Source organism: Panulirus ornatus, chromosome 56 (assembly GCF_036320965.1).
Source record: "Panulirus ornatus isolate Po-2019 chromosome 56, ASM3632096v1, whole genome shotgun sequence".
In the NCBI taxonomy this organism is placed as follows: domain Eukaryota; kingdom Metazoa; phylum Arthropoda; class Malacostraca; order Decapoda; family Palinuridae; genus Panulirus; species Panulirus ornatus.
This window is the reverse complement of record NC_092279.1, coordinates 13514386-13535410: the sequence shown is the minus strand read 5'-3', so window position 1 is coordinate 13535410 and position 21025 is coordinate 13514386. Positions and strand designations below refer to the sequence as shown.

General features: G+C 39.4%; 1 protein-coding gene across 3 annotated transcripts in view; it reads left to right on the top strand.

Moving 5' to 3' along the window:
• Positions 1–21025, top strand: part of Edc3 (Enhancer of mRNA-decapping protein 3) — a 28391-nt gene that overhangs the window by 3554 nt on the left and 3812 nt on the right. For all 3 annotated transcript variants that reach the window (XM_071693857.1, XM_071693856.1, XM_071693855.1), the window contains exons 2-5: positions 686–866; positions 1880–2209; positions 2933–3161; positions 18845–19013. In XM_071693857.1, the coding sequence (XP_071549958.1) occupies positions 703–866; positions 1880–2209; positions 2933–3161; positions 18845–19013 (892 nt within the window). In that variant the 5' untranslated portion in view covers positions 686–702. The remainder of the gene's footprint in view (positions 1–685; positions 867–1879; positions 2210–2932; positions 3162–18844; positions 19014–21025) is intronic.

Genomic DNA, 21025 nt, shown 5'->3' with positions numbered 1-21025 from the left:
TTCATATAGAGACATTTACAAGAACTGTCTTAAATTTTGTATATAGTGTTTCTGATGTAACTGATAGGTGATATCACTACTAGTACACTCAGTAGTTTGTGGGTTAAGTATACAATTTATGGGGCCACAGACATGCCTTATATGACTGGAACAAAAGCATATCACTTGATTTCCCATCACTTAGTAGAAGTGATTTAGACCAGAGCATGACTTGGATTTTTTTGAGTGGTTATTCCATAAAGATTGATGAATAGTACGATTGGGATATTTTTCCATAAAAGGAATGAAGTCTATTTGTATATGTCAGTGTCACATGCAGTTGTTCTTTCAGCTAAATGATGGTAATAGTGAGTAAAATATGGTGGAATTTTCAAAGTATAACCGTTTATAAGAGAGAGAATCATGGTATTATGATTTATTTGTCTGTGATTATTTATAGTAGCTCTACTTTGCTATTACTTTTGCAGATTGAGCATTTTGTTGTGCAATGCTAGTTTAATGTTTAGAAAATATAATACCAAGTTCAGAGCATAATTTGGAGCACAAGTAATATACTACAAAAAATATAGAATGCATAGATTATTATGATTACAGGGTGTCGTATGAGTGTTAGTAAGAGCTTATTCCTCAAAACTTTTAGAGTTGTCTCCATCATGAAAATATATCCTTTTTATTGTATCTACAGAATACTTTGTAGCAGAGATGAGCAACAATTACCTTGGATGTGAGGTGTCGGTGGAAGTTGGTGGGGGTCTTGGTTTTTACCAGGGACAGGTGGTAAGCATCAGCACAGAAAGACAGACAGTCACCATTTCTCGAGTGCTTCACAATGGTCGCCCATCTGCCCTTGCAGAAGTTACTATTAAGTAAGTTTTGCAATTATTTACTACATATATATTACCTGTTTTGCTTGAGGAAGCAGTATAAGATGTTTTCCATGATTATTTCAAGTACGGAAGCATTTCATTGTGTTATATTTCCTTGTTAAGAGAAAAATTTATTTTTGTCCAAAAAATACCATGCGCTGATACCTGCTATTTTTGGTATTTTTTGAAGGGTAATAGATTTGCTTGATAAACTTAGTATTTGGAATATTTTTCATGTTGAATACAATTATCACGTTGAAATGGTGTTTAGGATCATTAAGGGCTGTAATGTAGTATTTAAAGATTCTTATGATTATTTGCTTCATATTCATTGGATGTCTTTTTCTTGGGGAAGGATTATGATATATTTTCCATGATCATTTCACGTACTGTATTGAAGCATTTCATTATATATCAATTTTAAAACAAAAAGTTTTTTTGGCTAAGAAATACCCTGAACTAATTCCTGTAATTCATTTTTTTTTCGAAGGGTAAATAAACTTGGGTAATATCCTCAGTAGTAGCACTATTTTACATGCTATATAAGAATCTGGGGTTGAAATGGTGTTTAGGGATCATTAAAGGCTGTAATGAATTATTTAAAATATGAGAGGGAAGACCTGGTATGTTTAAGGTTAAGAGATGGGGTGACATGAGTGTAAAACTCTTCCCTTGTAACATTGACCAGGTCATAGATGCCAGGCTGGATGCCCATCTTACATTCTTCTTCTCTTGAATAGCTAAGCAGTGAAATTCTCTTCCTTCTTTTTTCTTTCCCTCTTCCTACAATCTTTCATTCCTAAGAATGAGGTGTTCAAACACCTGCAGAGCCCTGATGAATTTCCTCATTCTTTTTCTTTAGCTTTCTTTTCATTTCTCCTGAGATTGACTTTGATCGTGTTTTTGGTTGGCCCATTCCTATCACTGTACAGAAAAAAATGAATGGGGGAGATAACATGTACAGTTGTTGGTTCAGGTTTGAATTTTCTCAATATACAGACTGTTTATTGCAGTGCTGGTGATATCATAGATTTGAGGATCCTATCTCATCCTAATGATGCCAGTGAAGAAAACCAGCTGGAGAAAGTTGAAGCAGGGCAAGGAGATCAACACCAGGAAGTGGTTCAACCTTTAGACCAGGATCAACAATGTAAAAAACTGCAAAACACTTCAGAACAACAGTGTTTCCAACCAAAAGTATCCAAACATTCTACACATCAACAGGTAGCATCTACTGTAGATCAAGCAGAAAGTGCAGCCAATGAAATGCAGCAAACTCGACGTAAACCTCGGACTTCTGTTGGGGAGACTCTTGCTCATGGGTCCCACTCCTCAGCTTCCAGGTCAGTGTCATCTGGATTTTCAATAATTAATTCCCTTCAGGGTCCACTTGATCTTCGAGCAGCAAGAGATGTCTCAAACCTTTGAGGGTTAGAAGTGTCATAACCCTGTCTTCCTCATGAGACACCTCCTTTTCACTCTTTATTTACCTCTTGCTAAGTGGTGAACAGTATCTCTCAGTTTGGGCATGTCTACTGACATATCAATGGTGATATCATTGTCCCCAGTGCATAAGGTGAGATACTCCTCATTAGGTGACAGAATACTAGGATGACCCTGTGTTGGCTGTTGCTGCTGCCTCTTTCAGGCCAACTTCTTTCATGACATGGTTCAGTTTCCTTGTTTGACTTATATTTCATTCATAAAAGTTGTGTAATGTTGATAAACACCTTTGACAACATAGGTACAATATTTGAGTGAGGGACTGCAGAAGCTGGTGTCTGTGTTTGGGAGAGAGTGTGAAAGGACAGTGCTTTATTTGTGTTAGGGATACCAGAGTTAATGTTCAGAAGCCATCATGTGCTGTGATTAGCTTTGCTTTTATGTTTTGGGCATATGAAAGTGTGGAGATGGCTTGTACCTCTGTGTATGAGAAAGATTTTGTATGTGCTACTTAAGTGTGACTGCATGTTAAAGTATATGATAGACAGATAATGGTATTTATTATTGTAATTTTTACTAGTGTGAATCTTTAGCTCTTACTTGATTTAGCTGCCTTTTTACAGAGAATCTACTGGTGAATGGCAACGAGTGAATCAATCTTCAATGTTAGCACAGGAGTACAGTTCTCCTCGACGTAATGACAGATATGGTAATGATCTCACACGAACACCAGGGAAGAAAGAAAGAATGAGGCGTACTCGGGATGAAACAACATTTGGTACACCTATTGATGAAGATATGCTCAGCACTGAGTTTGATTTTCAGAAGAATCTTGCTCTTTTTGACAAACAGGTAAGAAACTTAGTCAAATGGAAAAGGAATACATTTTTGAGCCAGATGATAAACTGAAGACTTGATTTGCAGCTCTTGTAAAGCTGGGGTTGACACTCACAGAGAATAGTCTATAAATCAGTAAACAGTTACAGTCATTCTCCTCCCCTCTTACTGATAGTGGATTACCAGTTAAAACAATAAGAATACAAAGAAAAAAAGGTGCTATCTTGACTGTCACTGTCACCAAGTGGATGCATTTGACCTTGTGCTGCCTTCTCAGATGTCAGACTTTGTTGTTTGTCATTGGTTATGGATGACACAAATATTTAGAGGGTCTTAGTTTAAGTCATAAGATTAGGACTTCCAAATTATCTGACATCTGCCACCCTATCATTTTACACACTTCATTGTTGACCAGCATCATAGACAATGTTTAAAGTTAACTCGGAAAGTATTTTGCTGGTGGTCACTTGTACCATACTTTTTTCCACATTCAGTATTTTTAATGAGATTTTCATTAACAGCTGGAAATAAAGCTATGATTTCATGTCAGAGGTAGGTTTCACAGCTAATTGTTTTAGGGCATTGCCAAGCATATTCAAATAGAACCCATGCATGGAGCTACTGGGAAGGGATTCTTCCGTCTTAGATAACTGTATGTTAAAATCCCCATCTGTGATCCCGTCATGTTCATTTTATATTTCTGCTGGCATTATAAAGTCTTTTATCTATTATGAGTATCTGTGCTTGGGACCTACAAACTGATCTTATCGTTATTTTCTTATGGAACTTATCTTTGTTTACTACAATAATGGAGTCGATTTTATCGACATTCACAAAATTTTTAAGAGGATTAAGCTTTAACAAAGAACAAGAAACAATTGTTTACTTTATATCCCCTATAACTTTTGAATAGAGTGTACCTAGGAATTGCATGTTCAGTGAGGAAATATATATTCTTATTATGCAATTTAGATTCCAAAATACTAGTTATATCTAGATTTTCGTGAAGGGCATTTGTCTCTAAATAGCTCTCTTCTCTCATTCAATAGCAACTTATCATTCTTATCCTGCCACTCACAGCCTTTTTTCACTGGCCAACCTCTCACCTTTTGCACTTCTTACATTCCTCTCCCATATATTAGCTCTGCTTCTTTAAATGCCTCACCCATTCTTCAGCTTCATTTTCTCTCACCTTTTGCCTCTCTACACTCAGTCTCTCCTTTTATATCTTCACACAAGCCTTCTTTTCCAAGTTCACTCACTTTCACCACCTTCTTCCCATTCATATCATATCCTTTTTTCTGAAGTTTGCTACAAATCTCCACCCATACCTCCACTGTATCATGATCAAACATCCCAACAACTTCCCCTCTCAGCACATTCATATACAAGTCTCACTTTTGCATGCTCATTAATTACTGAATAATCCAATAACATCTGCATCTAATCAACCTTACTAACCTTAGTATACTCTTGTATGCTCCTCGTTTTAAACCAGGTATTCCCAGTCACCAGCTCTATTTAAGCACACAATTTAACAAGCTGTACACCATTTTCATTCACACCTCTGAATATTTCTCCTCTCCTTTCATACCTACTCTTGTATCTTCTCCCCTCCTTTTACCTCTTATCCTTACATTTTTTGTCTTCTTTCATACTTTCTTTTATCTTCTCTTCTCTTTTAATCTTTACTCTCGTATCTCCTCCTGTCTTTTTCTTTCCTCTGCTTCCCTTCTTATCCCATTTGAAAATTTCATCTAAATGCTGTAGTTTTTCAAGTTAAGCAGGGTCTGTTTTGCTTATGATCTCTGCTTTTTAGGGCAGGCACTGGCCACCTTGACACTCTTCTAAATGCTTCTATCAGTAGAATCTCTTGGCAGACTTGATGAGTCCTAGTTGTGACCAGGCTCATGCTTAGACTGTTGGTCAATTCCCATGCTAGATCTTGTGGCGTCTTGAAATTTCTACTTCACTAATGCAGGAAACGGTGGACATTTTTGAGAGAGATTATCATTTTGGGTGTGAATCAATGTAAAATTAACTGTATAAGTGCAATGTGTTGTATTTGAATGAAATAAAGGAAAACTTGTAGAGGTGACACACTGCGGGCTGTCACGTGTTGTCATGGCACCCAGTGTCCTGGCGTGAGACCAAGTGAGACCCACTGATGTTGGGGACCAACTCATTCTGTTAGATCCTTACCTAACCCGACTAGATTTGCAGTGTAATGTACTTTCATTAGATCTGATACTTAGTTCAGTGGGGTCTAAAGGGTCATTTGGAAGCCAAATCCGAGTACATTGAAGTCTGTTAGAATGTGGCTTTACTGTATATATTGCATTTTTTTTCATGCATATTTACCATTTCCCACATTAGTGAGGTAGCGCTGAGAACAGAACTGAGCCTTTGAGGGAATATCCTCACTTGGCTCCCTTATCTGTTCCTTCTTTTGAAAATTGAAAAAACGGAAGGGAATGATTTCCAGCCACCCGCTCCCTCCCCTTTTAGTCACCTTCTATAGCACACCGGGAATACGTGGGAAGTATTCTTTCTCCCCTATCCAGGGATAAAGTGATATTACAGATTCTCTCCATGTGTATCCAAGTTAAGCTCAATGCAAATCTTCACTTTTGCTGTGCCAGAATTTGTTTGCTAATATGCTTGGGACTAATTGTGTTTAGACTTTTCAGTAAGTGGCTGTACTTTTAAAGTAATTGTTACTGTAGTATCTTTTTGTAGATATGTCTGATTGTAAAATTTAGTGACCATTTTCTCCACTAGCTACATTGCTGTTACGCTTGTGCCTGCTTGCACTTGTATTTTTCAACAGGTTGTTGTCATAGCTTTTATTAAATCATCTTCAAACATGGTAAACCTAGCCTATTGATGTTAACTCAGAGCCATTTAAGATATGCATTTGAGTCTTACTGAGACAACTGGTTTCACTCAGTTTTTGACATACACACAGTGGATGTCAATGCAGCTAGTCTTCAGAAGTATGTACTGTTAATTGCAGATGTTTTCCTTTCTTATGTGGTAATATCTAGTTTGCTGTTGAACTTGATAACACATGCTTGTATGTAATAGGCATTTTTGCAGTCTGCTTCATGACCAATACATGCTGCTGCTTGGTGGGAGATACTGAAGTTGTATTTGGGCCTGTTTCTGACAGATGGTAACATGGGAAGTATTCTTTCTTCCCTATCCCCAGGGATAATATATATATATATTTATTTTTTCATTTTTTATTTATTTTGCTTTGTCGCTGTCTCCCGCGTTAGCGAGGTAGCGCAAGGAAACAGACGAAAGAATGGCCCAACCCGCCCACATACACATGTATATACATACACGTCCACACACGCAAATATACATACCTATACATCTCAATGTACACATATATATACACACACAGACATATACATATATACACATGTACATAATTCATACTGTCTGCCTTTATTCGTTCCCATTGCCACCTCGCCACACATGGAATACAACCCCATGGAGACATCACACACCCCTGCCGCGAACCTACATTCGCTGAGAGGGATGTCTGATCATTATCTTGTGGAGGCGAAGGTGAAGATTTGTAGAGGTTTTCAGAAAAGAAGAGAGAATGTTGGGGTGAAGAGACTGGTGAGAGTAAGTAAGCTTGGGAAGGAGACTTGTGTGAGGAAGTACCAGGAGAGACTGAGTACAGAATGGAAAAAGGTTAGAACAAAGGAGGTAAGGGGAGTGGGAGAGGAATGGGATGTATTTAGGGAATCAGTGATGGCTTGTGCAAAAGATGCTTGTGGCATGAGAAGCGTGGGAGGTGGGCAGATTAGAAAGGGTAGTGAGTGGTGGGATGAAGTAAGATTATTAGTGAAAGAGAAGAGAGAGGCATTTGGACGATTTTTGCAAGGAGATAATGCAAATGAGTGGGAGATGTATAAAAGAAAGAGGCAGGAGGTCAAGAGAAAGGTGCAAGAGGTGAAAAAGAGGGCAAATGAGAGTTGGGGTGAGAGAGTATCATTAAATTTTAGGGAGAATAAAAAGATGTTTTGGAAGGAGGTAAATAAAGTGCATAAGAAAAGGGAACAAATGGGAAATTCAGCGAAGGGGGCTAATGAGGAGGTGATAACAAGTAGTGGTGATGTGAGAAGGAGATGGAGTGAGTATTTTGAAGGTTTGTTGAATGTGTTTGATGATAGATTGGCAGATATAGGGTGTTTTGGTCGAAGTGGTGTGCAAAGTGAGTGGGTTAGGGAGTGAGTATTTTGAAGGTTTTTTGAATGTGTTTGATGATAGATTGGCAGATATAGGGTGTTTTGGTCGAGGTGGTGTGCAAAGTGAGAGGGTTAGGGAGAATGATTTGGTAAACAGAGAAGAGGTAGTAAAAGCTTTGCGGAAGATGAAAGCCAGCAAGGCAGTGGGTTTGGATGGTATTGCATTGGAATTTATTAAAAAAGGGGGTGACTGTGTTGTTGACTGGTTGGTAAGGTTATTTGATGTATGTATGACTCATGGTGAGTTGCCTGAGGATTGGAGGAATGCTTGCATAGTGCCATTGTACTTAGGTAAAGGGGATAAAAGTGAGTGCTCAAATTAAAGAGGTATAAGTTTGTTGAGTATTCCTGGGAAATTATATGGGAGGGTATTGATTGAGAGGTTGAAGGCATGTACAAAGCATCAGATTGGGGAAGAACAGTGTGGTTTCAGAAGTGGTAGAGGATGTGTGGATCAGGTGTTTGCTTTGAAGAATGTATGTGAGAAATACTTAGAAAAGCAAATGGATTTGTATGTAGTATTTATGGATCTGGAGAAGGCATATGAGAAGAGTTGATAGAGATGCTCTGTGGAAGGTATTAAGAATACATGGTTTGGGGGCAAGTTGTTAGAAGCAGTGAAAAGTTTTTATTGAGGATGTAAGGCATGTGTACATGTAGGAAGAGAGGAAAGTGATTGGTTCTCAGTGAATGTTGGTTTGCGGCAGGGGTGTGTGATGTCTCCATGGTTGTTTAATTTGTTTATGGATGGGGTTGTTAGGGAGGTGAATGCAAGAGTTTTGAAAAGAGGGGCAAGTATGCAGTCTGTTGTGGATGAGAGGGCTTGGGAAGTGTGTCAATTGTTGTTCGCTGATGATACAGCGCTGGTGGTTGATTTGTGTGAGAAACTGCAGAAGCTGGTGACTGAATTTGGTAAAGTGTGTGAAAAAAGAAAGCTGAGAATAAATGTGAATAAGAGCAAGGTTATGATTCATGTAGGGTTGTGGGACAAGTCATTTGGCAGCAGATGGAACCATGGAAGCGGAAGTGAATCATAGGGTGGGGGAGTTGGCGAAAATTCTGGGAGCGTTGAAGAATGTGTGGAAGTCGAGAACATTATCTTGGAAAGCGAAAATGGGTATGTTTGAAGGAATAGTGGTTCCAACAATGTTATATGATTGCAAGGCGTGGGCTATGGATAGAGTTGTGCAGAGGAGGGTAAATGTGTTGGAAATGAGATGTTTGAGGACAGTGTGTGGTGTAAGTAAGTGATCGAGTAAGTAATGAAAGGGTAAGAGAGATGTGTGGTAATAAAAAGAGTGTGGTTGAGAGAGCAGAAGTGGGTGTTTTGACATGGTTTGGTCACATGGAGAGAATGAGTGAGGAAAGATTGACCAAGAGGATATATGTGTCAGAGGTGGAGGGAACAAGGAAAAGTGGGAGACCAAATTGAAGGTGGAAAGATGGAGTGCAAAAGATTTTGAGTGATCAGGGCCTGAACATGCAGGAGGGTGAAAGGCTTGCAAGGAATAGAGTGAACTGGAACGATGTGGTATACTGGGGTCGACGTGCTGTCAATGGATTGAACCAGGGCATGTGAAGCATCTGGGGTAAACCATGAAAAGTTTTGTGGGGCCTGGATGTGGGAAGGGAGCTGTGGTTTCAGTGTATTATACATGACAGCTAGAGAGTGAGTGTGAATGAATGTGGCCTTTGTTGTCTTTTCCTAGCGCTACCTAGCACACATGCAGGGGGGAGGGGGTTGCTATTTCATGTGTGGTGGGGTGGCGATGGGAATGAATAAAGGCAGACAGTATGAATTATGTACATGTTTATATATGTATATGTCTGTGTGTGTATATATATGTATACGTTGAGATGTATAGGTATGTATATTTGCGTGTGTGGACGTGTATGTACATACATGTGTATTTTAGAGGGTTGGGCCATTCTTTCATCTGTTTCCTTGCGCTACCTCGCTAATGCGGGTGACAGCAACAAAGCAGAATAAAATAAAAAAAATATATATCTATATAAACATGCATAAATGACCATATACTCACATATACATACATAACTTTTTTTTTCATATGTATTCACAATTTCCTACATTAGCGAGGTAGCATTAAGAATAGAGGACTGAACCTAAAAGGGTAAAGCCTCACTTGGCCCCATTCTCTGCTCCTTTCTTTGGAAACATCAAAACTGGAGGGGAGGATTTCCAGCCCCCATTCCCTCCCCCTTTAGTCACCTTTTACGACACGCAGGGAATACGTGGGAAGTCTTCTTTCTCCCCTATCCTCAGGGATAACATATCAAGATACACATACACAGCCATATACGTATATACCCTTGTACATATTCATATTCGCTTACCTTCTCCCATCCCTGTGCCACCATGCCCCACAGAAAATAGCACTTCCACCCTGTGTATCAGCGGGGTAGCATTAGGAAAACAGACGAACAAAAGGCCACATTTGTTCACAGTCTCTAGCTGTCATGTTTAATGCACCGAAACCATAACTCCACATCCACATCAATTTAATGGACTAATAGGGGGGAAGGTGTGTCTATTAGTGCTGAAAGTCTGTTAAATCAAATGTAACCTTGTTGAAGAAGAAAAGTTTTTAATGAAAGAGAAAAGAGAGGCATATGGGCGGTACTATCACAGGTCTTATGATGGGGAAACCGCAGCCACCGCCCACTTGGAGACACAATATCATCTCGATTATAGCTGTTTGTGTACGTGGTGACATTGCCATCAGTCTGGGATGTGTCATATTCTAGTAAACTCGACCGTGAAAAGACTTGCTGTCGCATCACACGACTAATTGTACTAATTTTTAGGTTTTGACCACAGATTCTTATTCAGCATACTTAATAGCATCTATGCTGAACCTAATAACATTTCTCTTATTCACATTTACTCTCAACTTTCTCCTTTCACACAGTTTTCCAAACTCAGTCACCAACTTCTGCAGTTCTCTTTCAAATCAGCCACCAGTGCTGTATCATTGGTGAACAACAACTGAGAGAAGAGTTAGTGAAAGCCTTGTGGAAGATGAAATATTGCAAGGCGGCGGGTTTGGATGATATTGCTGTTGAATTCACTAAGAAAGGGGGTGACTGTGTTGTTGATTGGTTGGTAAGGATATTCAGTGTATATTTGAATCATGAAGAAGTGCCTGAGGATTGGTGGAATGCATGTATAGTCCCAGTTGTACAAAGGAAAAGAGAATAAAGGTGAGTGTTCAAATTACTGAGGCATAAGTTTTATTGAGTATTCCTGGAAAGTTGTATGGGAGGGTATTGATTGAAAGAGTGAAGGCAGGTACAGAGCATCAGATTGGGGAGGAGTAGGGTGGTTTCAGAAGTGGTAGAGGATGTGTAAATCAGGTCTATTCTTTGAAGAATGTGTGAGACATACTTAGAAAAACAGATGGATTTGTATGTGGCTTTTGTGGATCTGGAGAAGGCATATGGTAAGGTTGATAGAGAGGCTTTGTGGAAGGCCTTAAGAGCATATGGTGTGGGGGTAATTTGCTAGTTGTCAAAATTTTTAGTGTGGGTGTAAGGCATGTGTACGAGTAGGGAGAGAGGAAAGTAATTGGTCCCCAGTGAAGGTTGGTCTGCAACAAGGGGTGTGATGTCCCCATGGTTGTTTAATTTGTTTATGAGTGGGGTGGTTAGGGAAGTAAATGCGAGTTTTGGAGAGGGGGTGAGTATGCAGTCTGTTGTGGATGAAAGGGCCTGGGAAGTGAGTCAGTTGTTGTTTGCAGCTTTGATGCACAAGACCAGGTTATAGTGATGGGTGATTTGAATGCAAAGGTGAGTAATGTGGCAGTTAGGGTATAATTGGTGTATATGGGGTGTTTAGTTTTGTAAATGGAAATGAAGAGCTTGTAGATTTGTGTGCTGAAGAAGGATTGATGATTGGGAATACCTGGTTTGAAAAGAGAGATATACATAAGTATATGTATGTAAGTAGGAGAGATGGCCAGAGAGCGTTATTGGATTATTTGTTAATTGATAGGCATGTGAAGGAGAGACTTTTGGATGTTAAAGTGCTGAGAGGGGTAGCTGGAGGGATGTCTGATCATTATCTTATGAAGGCAAAGATGAAGATTTGTGGAGGTTTTAAAAAAGAAGAGAGAATGTTGGGGTGAAGAGAGTGGTGAGAGTAAGTGAGCTTGGGAAGGAGACTTGTGTGAGGAAGTACCGGGAGAGATTGAGTGCAGAATGGCATAAGGTGAGAGCAAATAACGTAAGGGGAGTGGGGGAGGAATGGAAGGTATTTAGGGAAGCAGTGATGGCTTGCACAAAAGATGCTTGTGGTATGAGAAAAGTGGGAGGTGGGCAGATCAGAAAAGGTGGTGAGTGGTGGGATGAAGAATTAAGACTGTTAGTGAAAGAGAAGAGAGAGGAATTTGGACGATTTTTGCTAGGAAGTAGTGCAAATGAGTGGGAGATGTATAAAAGAAAGTGGCAGGAGGTCAAGAGAAAGATGCAAGAGTGAAAAAGAGGGCAATTGAGAGTTGGGGTGAGTATCATTAAATTTTAGGGAGAATAAAAAGATGTTTTGGAAGGAGGTAAATAAAGTATGAGACAAGAAAACAAATGGGAACATCAGTGAAGGGGCTAATAGGTAGGTAATAACAAGTTGTGGTGAAGTGAGGAGATGGAGTGAGTATTTTGAAGGTTTGTTGAATGTGTTTGATGATAGAATGGCAGATATAGGGTGTTTTGTGTGAGGTGGTGTGTGAAGTGAGAGGGTCGGGAGAATGGTTTGATAAACAGAGAAGAGGCAGTGAAAGCTTTGTGGAAGATGAAAGCTGGCAAGGCGGCGGGTTTGGATGGTATTGCATTGGAATTCATTGAAAAAGGGGGTGACTGTGATGTTGATTGGTTGGTAAGGATATTCAGTGTATGTATGGTTCATGCTGAAGTGCCTGAGGATTGGCAGAATGCATGCATAGTGACATTGTACAAAGGCATAGGGGATAAAGGTGAGTGTTCAAATAAGATCATCAGATTGGGGAAGAGCATTGTGGTTTTAGAAGTGGTAGAGGATGTGTGGATCAGGTGTATGCTTTGAAGAATGTATGTGAGAAATACTTAGAAAAACAGATGGATTTGTATGTAGCATTTATGGATCTAGAGAAGGCATATGATAGAGTTGATAGAGATGCTCTGTGGAAGGTATTAAGAGTATATGGTGTGGGAGGTAAGTTGCTAGAAGCTGTGAAAAGTTTTTATCAAGGATGTAAGGCATGTGTATGAGTAGGAAGAGAGGAAAGTGAGTGATTTCCAGTGAATGTTGGTTTGCGGCAGGGGTGTGTGATGTCTCCATGGTTGTTTAATTTGTTTATGGATGGGGTTGTTAGGGAGGTGAATGCAAGAGTTTTGGAGAGAGGGGCAGTTATGCAGTCTGTTGTGGATGAGAGGGCTTGGGAAGTGAGTCAATTGTTGTTCGCTGATGATACAGCGCTGGTGGTTGATTCGTGTGAGAAACTGCAGAAGCGGGTGACTGAGATTGGTAAAGTGTGTGAAATAAGAAAGCTGAGAGTAAATGTGAATATGAGCAAGGTTATTATGTTCAGTGGGGTTGAGGGTCGTCAATTGGGAGGTAAGTTTAAATGGAGAAAAGCTGGAGGAAGTGAAGTGTTTTAGATATCTGGGAGTGGATTTAGCAACGGATGGAGCCATGGAAGTGGAAGTGATTCACAGGGTGGGGGAGGGGGGGAAGGTTCTGGAAGCATTGCAGAATGTGTAGAAGGCAAGAATGTTATCTCGGAGAGCAAAAATAGGTATGTTTGAAGGAATAGCAGTTCCAACAATGGTATATGGTTGTGAAGCATTTGCTATAGGTAGGGTTGTGCGCAGGAGGGTGGATGTGTTGGAAATGAGATGTTTGAGGACAATATTTGGTGTGAGGTGGTTTGATCGAGTAAGTAGTGAAAGGGTAAGAGAGATGTGTGGCAATAAAAAGAGTGTGGTTGAGACTGCAGAAGAGGGTGTTTTGAAATGGTTTGATGTCTTGGAGAGAATGAGAGAGGGAAGATTGACAAAAGAAGATATATGTCAGAGGTGGAGGGAACGAGGAGAAGTGGGAGACCAAATTGGAGGTGGAAGGATGGAGGGAAAAAGATTTAGGGCGATTGGGGCCTGACATACAGCGGGGTGAAAGATGTGCAAGGAGTAGAGTGAATTGGAACGATGTGGTATACCAGGGTCAACATGCTGTCAATGGATTTCATGAACCAGGGCATGTGAAGTGTCTGGGGTAAACCATGGAAAGTTCTGTGGGGCCTGGATGTGGAAAGGGAGCTGTGGTTTCGTTGCATTATACATGACAACTAGAGACTGAACAAATGTGGCCTTTGTTGTCTTTCCCAGTGCTACCTCGCGCACATGCGTGGGGAGGGGGTTGTCATTTCATGTGTGGCGAGGTGGCGATGGGAATGAATAAGGGCAGACAGTATGAATTATGTACATGTGTATACATGTATATGTTTGTGTGTGTATATATATGTATACGTTGAGATGTATAGGTATGTATATGTGTGTGTGTAGACGTGTATGTATATGTGCGTGTATGTGGGTGGGTTGGGCCAGTCTTTGGTCTGTTTCTTTGCGCTTCCTCGCTAATGCAGGAGACAGCGACAAAGTATGATATTCCTCAGAGGCCCAGTCCTCTGTTCTTAATGCTACCTTGCTAATGCGGGAAATGGCGAATTGTTTGAAAGAAAAGGAAGATATATATATATATATATATATATATATATATATATATATATATATATTCCATGTATATATATGTATATGTATTCCATGGTGGCGAGGTGGCGATGGGAATGAATAAAGGCAGTGTGAATTGTGTGCATGGGTATATATGTATGTGTCTGTGTGTTTATATATATGTGTACATTGAGATGTATAGGTATGTATATTTGCTTGTGTGGACGTGTATGTATATACATGTGTATGGGGGTGGGTTGGGCCATTTCTTTCGTCTGTTTCCTTGCGCTACCTCGCAAACGCGGGAGACAGCGACAAAGCAAAATAAATAAATATAAATAAAATGTATATATATATGAGAGCTTGGGAAGTGAGTCAGTTGTTGTTTGCTGATGATACAGCGCTGGTGGCTGATTCATGTGAGAAACTGCAGAAGCTGGTGACTGAGTTTGGTAAAGTGTGTGAAAGAAGAAAGTTAAGGGTAAATATGAATAAGAGCAAGGTTATTAGGTACAGTAGGGTTGAGGGTCAAGTCAACTGGGAGGTAAGTTTGAATGGAGAAAAACTGGAGGAAGTAAAGTGTTTTAGATATCTGGGAGTGGATCTGGCAGCGGATGGAACCATGGAAGCAGAAGTGAATCATAGGATGGGGGAGGGGGCGAAAATCCTGGGAGCCTTGAAGAATGTTTGGAAGTCGAGAACATTATCTTGGAAAGCAAAAATGGGTATGTTTGAAGGAACATTGGTTCCAACAATGTTGTATGGTTGCGAGGCGTGGGCTATGGATAGAGTTGTGCGCAGGAGGGTGGATGTGCTGGAAATGAGATGTTTGAGGACAATGTGTGGTGTGAGTTGGTTTGATCGAGTAAGTATTGTAAGGGTAAGAGAGATGTGTGGAAATAAAAAGAGCGTGGTTGAGAGAGCAGAAGAGGGTGTTTTGAAATGGTTTGGGCACATGGAGAGAATGAGTGAGGAAAGATTGACCAAGAGGATATATGTGTCGGAGGTGGAGGGAACGAGGAGAAGTGGGAGACCAAATTGGAGGTGGAAAGATGGAGTGAAAAAGATTTTGAATGATCGGGCCCTGAACATGCAGGAGGGTGAAAGGCGGGCAAGGAATAGAGTGAATTGGATCGATGTGGTATACCGGGGTTGACGTGCTGTCAGTGGATTGAATCAGGGCATGTGAAGCGTCTGGGGTAAACCATGGAAAATTGTGTGGGGCCTGGATGTGGAAAGGGAGCTGTGGTTTCGGCCATTATTGCATGACAACTAGAGACTGAATGTGAACGAATGGGGCCTTTGTTGTCTTTTTCTAGTGCTACCTCGCACACATGAGGGGGGAGGGGGATGGTATTCCATGTGTGGCGAGGTGGCGATGGGAATGAATAAAGGCAGATAGTGTGAATTGTGTGCATGGTTATACATGTATGTGTCTGTGTGTGTATATATATGTGTACATTGAGATGTATAGGTATGTATATTTGCGTGTGTGGACATGTATGTATATACATGTGTATGGGGATGGGTTGGGCCATTTCTTTCGTCTGTTTCCTTGCGCTACCTCGCAAACGCGGGAGACAGCGACAAATCAGAATAAATAAATATATATATATATCTATATATATATATATATATATATATATATATATATATATATATATGCTTTAGACTTGTTGCATCTGTTGTTCCAGTCAAGCTGAGTCATTGTTGTACTAAGGCCTGCTTTAATTTAAGATTTCCAGCAGGCTGGATTAACTGAAATTTGTATCATCACATTCATTTTCCACAGGTTTATCTCCACCCTTGAAACTTAGTGGAGGGATCATGCTTAGCCAAAGCTTCTTAATATTGGAGCCCACTAGCATACACAGTGTCAAATAGGTGACATTGTCTACACATTTGATGGCGTCAGACTGTCTCTCCCCAGGTTTGTCCATACTGCTTCTCAGTTAGTAAGCACTGCTTGCTCCATGATAGTTGCTTTGCTGTTGCTTTGGGTTACACTTCTGATTGTAGAATTTGTTGGTACATTGCCTGCATATATAGTGTCAGGGAAGTACACCTAGCCTTGCTTATGTGAGAGGGAAACATAACTTAGTGGCATCCCTGGACAATGATTCGCATTTTGCTTTAGGATTCAGTGGGACTGTGGAAATATGTTCCTGTGGGAGGTTTCTCAACCTAATTTTCACTCAAAAACATAATAGGAATTACTTAGAAAATACAGTACAGTTCAGACACAGTATTATTCCAAGTATTTAAGCAAAATGTAAAGTCGAGAAATGGCTGTCAAATATGTAAAAAATGTGTAATTTCTATGCTTCCTGGCATTGTTACATGTCAGACATAGTGATACATTTCTGACTCTCAGCCTACCCTCCTTTAAACTCATGATCATCATTTGTTCATGACATTTGTATGAGACAAATTCATATACGGTACACCTAATTACACTAGCAGTGATAGACATAAATATAAAAATTCATTGACAAGGAGACAGTGAATGATATCCGGCTATTCCATATACGTATAATTCTGCTTTTTCATGAACATCAGATAAGTGAATCGCTGGATACTGAAGCATCAGATAGCAGGAACAAGGTGTAATTCCTCATAGACGTTTTACTAGTCCAGTATGCTTTAAACTCCAATGCTCTGCAGCAGTTATTTTACAGTTGCACTGAGGCCTGCTTGCTTGTGCAGTACCGTCTGTAACCAATCCAATTTATTCAGCATTTTGACAAGAAAAAGTTTGTCTGGTCTGCTTCAGGTGTGAGGGATACATCTTGTTCAGCCATTGTTGTTACTACTGTACAAGAGGGACCTTTTACATCATTGGTTTCTCAAGGGAACATTCCACAGATTTCCCTATCTTCATGGTAAACCTTTAGTTATACTTGATTTTTGGATGAAAAAATTTCGTAGAAACTGGACCACCCACATTAGAGTTCTGATTGTTTACCACACTGATTGTTGCAGTTGTTCTCTGAGGGAAGCAGTAGTGTCCCTGAAATAACATAAACATCTCTCCAGAAAGATTTATTTAACCTTAATAATCCTCTCTACCCATGCATATACATGTGCAAGGGCAACTAGTTTACAAGTATACACTGTAATGGATATGTGAGGATATGTTGTAAGGTGAGGGAATGAAAAGAATGATGAGACCAAATCGTTGATGAAAGGATGGTGTGAGAGTATTCAGTCCAGTTTTGCGTGATATACTGATGGCCAACATTTTATTAAGTGTATCTGAACCTTTGCATTAGAGAAACATGGTGCAAGATGTTTCTCTTACTTTGAGAAGTAGCGTGGGACTATGAAAACAGTCTCAAAATCTTGAATGGATTCTCTGTGATATCACATTCAGGTTTCTTTATTTTTTTGGGATAGTAAGCTTATGATATATAGAGGGTATGATATTTGAGCAAAAGTGAAGAAAGTAGTAGATCCACCTTAGGTCTAATCTGTGTGTACTGAGTACCTGAGTGCCAATTAATGGATCATGTGGTAGAAAAAATGGTACACAAATTTTTTATATACTATTTGGGGAAACTGTGTTTAAACTTGATGTATCTACATACTCTGTCTCTACTCTTATGTAGGTACATATGCACACACATAGTCCCCTCCATCCTAAGTAAGGTACTCATTTATTTACCAGCTCCTTAGGAAGAATGAACTTTTAGGTTAGGTGTGGGCTGACTGCCGTGCCCAGGACTTATGCTCAGTGTATGTACACCCATCATGAGGATATTTTTCAAGGTTTATTGGAAGCAAGCCTCAGAATCATTTCAAAGATGTGTTTAGTCAGCTTATCACACAATGAAACCACCTTTTTTCTGTTCCTTAATACTGTACTGCAATTTATGGGATATTTGATGCAAGGGGCTCATGCCACTTTTGATCCTCTTAAATCTGGATGAGTTCCTGTTTTCCAAGCTTTGAGTTCTATTGTGTTATTTAAGTTGGTTTGATAGGGACAGGGTACAGTTGTCGGTGCATATGTCCTGCCAAGCTTGGCTAGAAGTAGCCTGTATCCCCCATGATACTTGCCAAACAGGTAGAAAAAATACTGCAGATCAAAATTTTGTTCTTTGGTTGGTAAAGTGGTATGATTATTTTCTTTTACCATGTGTACCTGAATTTAGTTTGGGTCCTCATATAATTTTTGTGATAGTTAATTCAGATATTTATATGTTTAATTGTAAAACATGTTTTGAATAAATTCTGTGGAATTTGACAAATGAAAATAACTGAAGTATACATCAGGCAACATTGTTGCTTGGTGAAGTGAGTAAATCTATTGTGCAAGACTTTACCATGGATCTTTCTCTAAAGTAGTGTATAATTTCACCGTTACTATCTGCAAAATTAATCTTATTTGAAACATCTGGGTGGCACACAAGAAAAAAGTTTACATAAAATATATTAAGTGTCATGTGTGCACTCCTTGTACATCTTAACTTGGTATTTGTTCTCACACATAAGTGATGGGGTCATAGATAACTGGTGTTTACTGTTCCCTACTATATGTTTTGATGAAGGTGCAGGGTTAAAGTGATCCAATCCTGGAACATTGGTCAGTGTTTGATTTTAGGAATACAGTTTGTAAGATAACCATGTTCCATCTATGGCTTGCTTGCATAAATTTAGTTGTAAATATTTGATACGAATTTTTCTAATTAATTTGTAAACTCTGTGATCTAGGCTGTGATAGAAGAAATTCAGAGTTTGAAGCCAGATGTGATACGACAGGCTGACCGCTATACGGAGAAGAAATACAGATGTGATGAGAGTATTTTGCCTTCCAACCCACCAGTGAAAAGGCAGATCATTGTCCCTACCTCTGGTGCTGCTGAGGTCATATATGCTAATGGTTAGTTGTCAGTTTCTTCTTATTTTTTTCTTTGTATTATCAGTCCATTTCACCTCATAGGAAAATAGTGAAATATAAAGTACAAGATGAGCAGGGTATGTTTACTAAAAAGCCAAATTTCTGTTGCAACCTCGCAAAAGCAGTAGAGGAGTTGCAAAAAAAAATCAGAGATAGGTGTAAATCCAGTATGTAGAAGACCGAACTCATAAATCACATTATTGTAAATCTGTAGTCTTAACATTGGAAGCTCTGAATTTATTAAAGAAATTCTACATTTGTTTTAAAAAAAATCTCTGTTGTATCTGCCTTCTCATGTTCCGTACTAAATGATGCAAGTTGGTAAGCAGCCACTGACCAGAGAGGTATATCGCCAGTACTACCTGCGTGGGTATCTGGAGTGTTAGTGATAGCTCCATAGTAAACCAATGCTTAAGTTGTTGCATTCCTTTGAGCCAGTTAGCTGTCTTTTTCCTTCTGTTTCACCCACATGTAGACTGCTGGCATTCTGTCCACAAGCTTACAGTCTCTCCTTCTACATAATACTTGACAACACATGGCTCATGCATCCTTTGTAACTATGTTTTCCTGCGGGCTATCCCTGCCTTTTGGCAAGATGGTAGGAGCAGTAGATAGTAGAAGTAGATAGATAGATAGAAGATAGTAGATAGATAGTAGATAGATAGAAGTATTAGGTAGAAGTAGTAGGTAAGAATGCTGGGAGCTGTAGGTAGGAACATTTGGTAGAAATAGTTGCCAAGAACTGTAGATGGGAGCGTCTGAAAACACTGCACTAGAGTTGCCCTCTGCCAGTGGCCTATTAAGGGTGAAGTACTAAAGGCTAAGAAAAGGCACTGGAGTTTACCAGTCATGGAGACTCATTTGTAGTGGCCACCTCCTTGAGGTAGTTCTCAAAGGAAATGAGCATCAGAACCAGAAAACATTTTCTTCCGTTTATGTGATGATTTCACATAAAGGAGTTTTATTTAATGTTAATTGTGGTTGAGTTGCTCTTATAGTTATTTATGAAAATTAAGTTGTTCATGAAGCTTATGCAACTGTTGAAGGTTGTCATAATTCCTATTTATAGCTGACATGATAGTTACTGATGACTTTTTATAGTATCTGTTAACAGATTTTTGTGGAAGCATTTGAAATTTATGGGTTTTTATTGGGTGCTTTGGTTTTCAGTTGGTTTAGCTAGATTTCTGCAATTGTCCCTAAAGCAGCGTTACGTTTGTTGTTAAATTTTAGTTGTGAAAGTGTTTACATCATTGTGATGATTACCACTGGTTTTATAGCAGTTACTATGGCAGTCAGGGCTATTGTAATGTAATTTTTATGGTATATATTAACCTCTTTTTGTGTGTGACTTTAGTGGGTTTTCCCATTCTGTGCAGGATGTAGCTTTTTAAGCTTTAAGACTTTTAAAAGTGTGCTAGTGACAACCATATGGTGCCTTTTAAAGGTGTGCTATTAACAACCATATAGTGCTGAGGGCCATGATGCATTCATCCACACAAAATAAATATATGAGGTTTTAAGGACCATGTCACCAACTATCATTCACGTTTTGCAATTTATATAGAGTTCCTCGTGTAAAAGATGATATGCAGTTGTGATAGATAAGAATATTGTATATAGTGTTAGGGAGAGTAATATACACTTGCTGCTGGTATTCACTAATGACTGTAGCCAAGAAACAGCAAATGGAATATCCAGAGATTTACTGTGTAAATGTTTAGTACCTTGTCTTCATCATTACTTGGTACTGTGCATGTTGTAAGATATTTTTTTTCTCATCCATAGTTATTTAGGTATGTTTGACATATAATATTGGCCACCATGAGCATTTATAGATGCTGGTGTGTTTGTCAGTGTATAGAAGTTAAATGATTTGCACAAAACAGTTATTACCTCTCACCTAGGCTGAGTTTTTGACTGTCTCTACAACATTTTTTATTTTTTTTTTTTTATACTTTGTCGCTGTCTCCCGCGTTTGCGAGGTAGCGCAA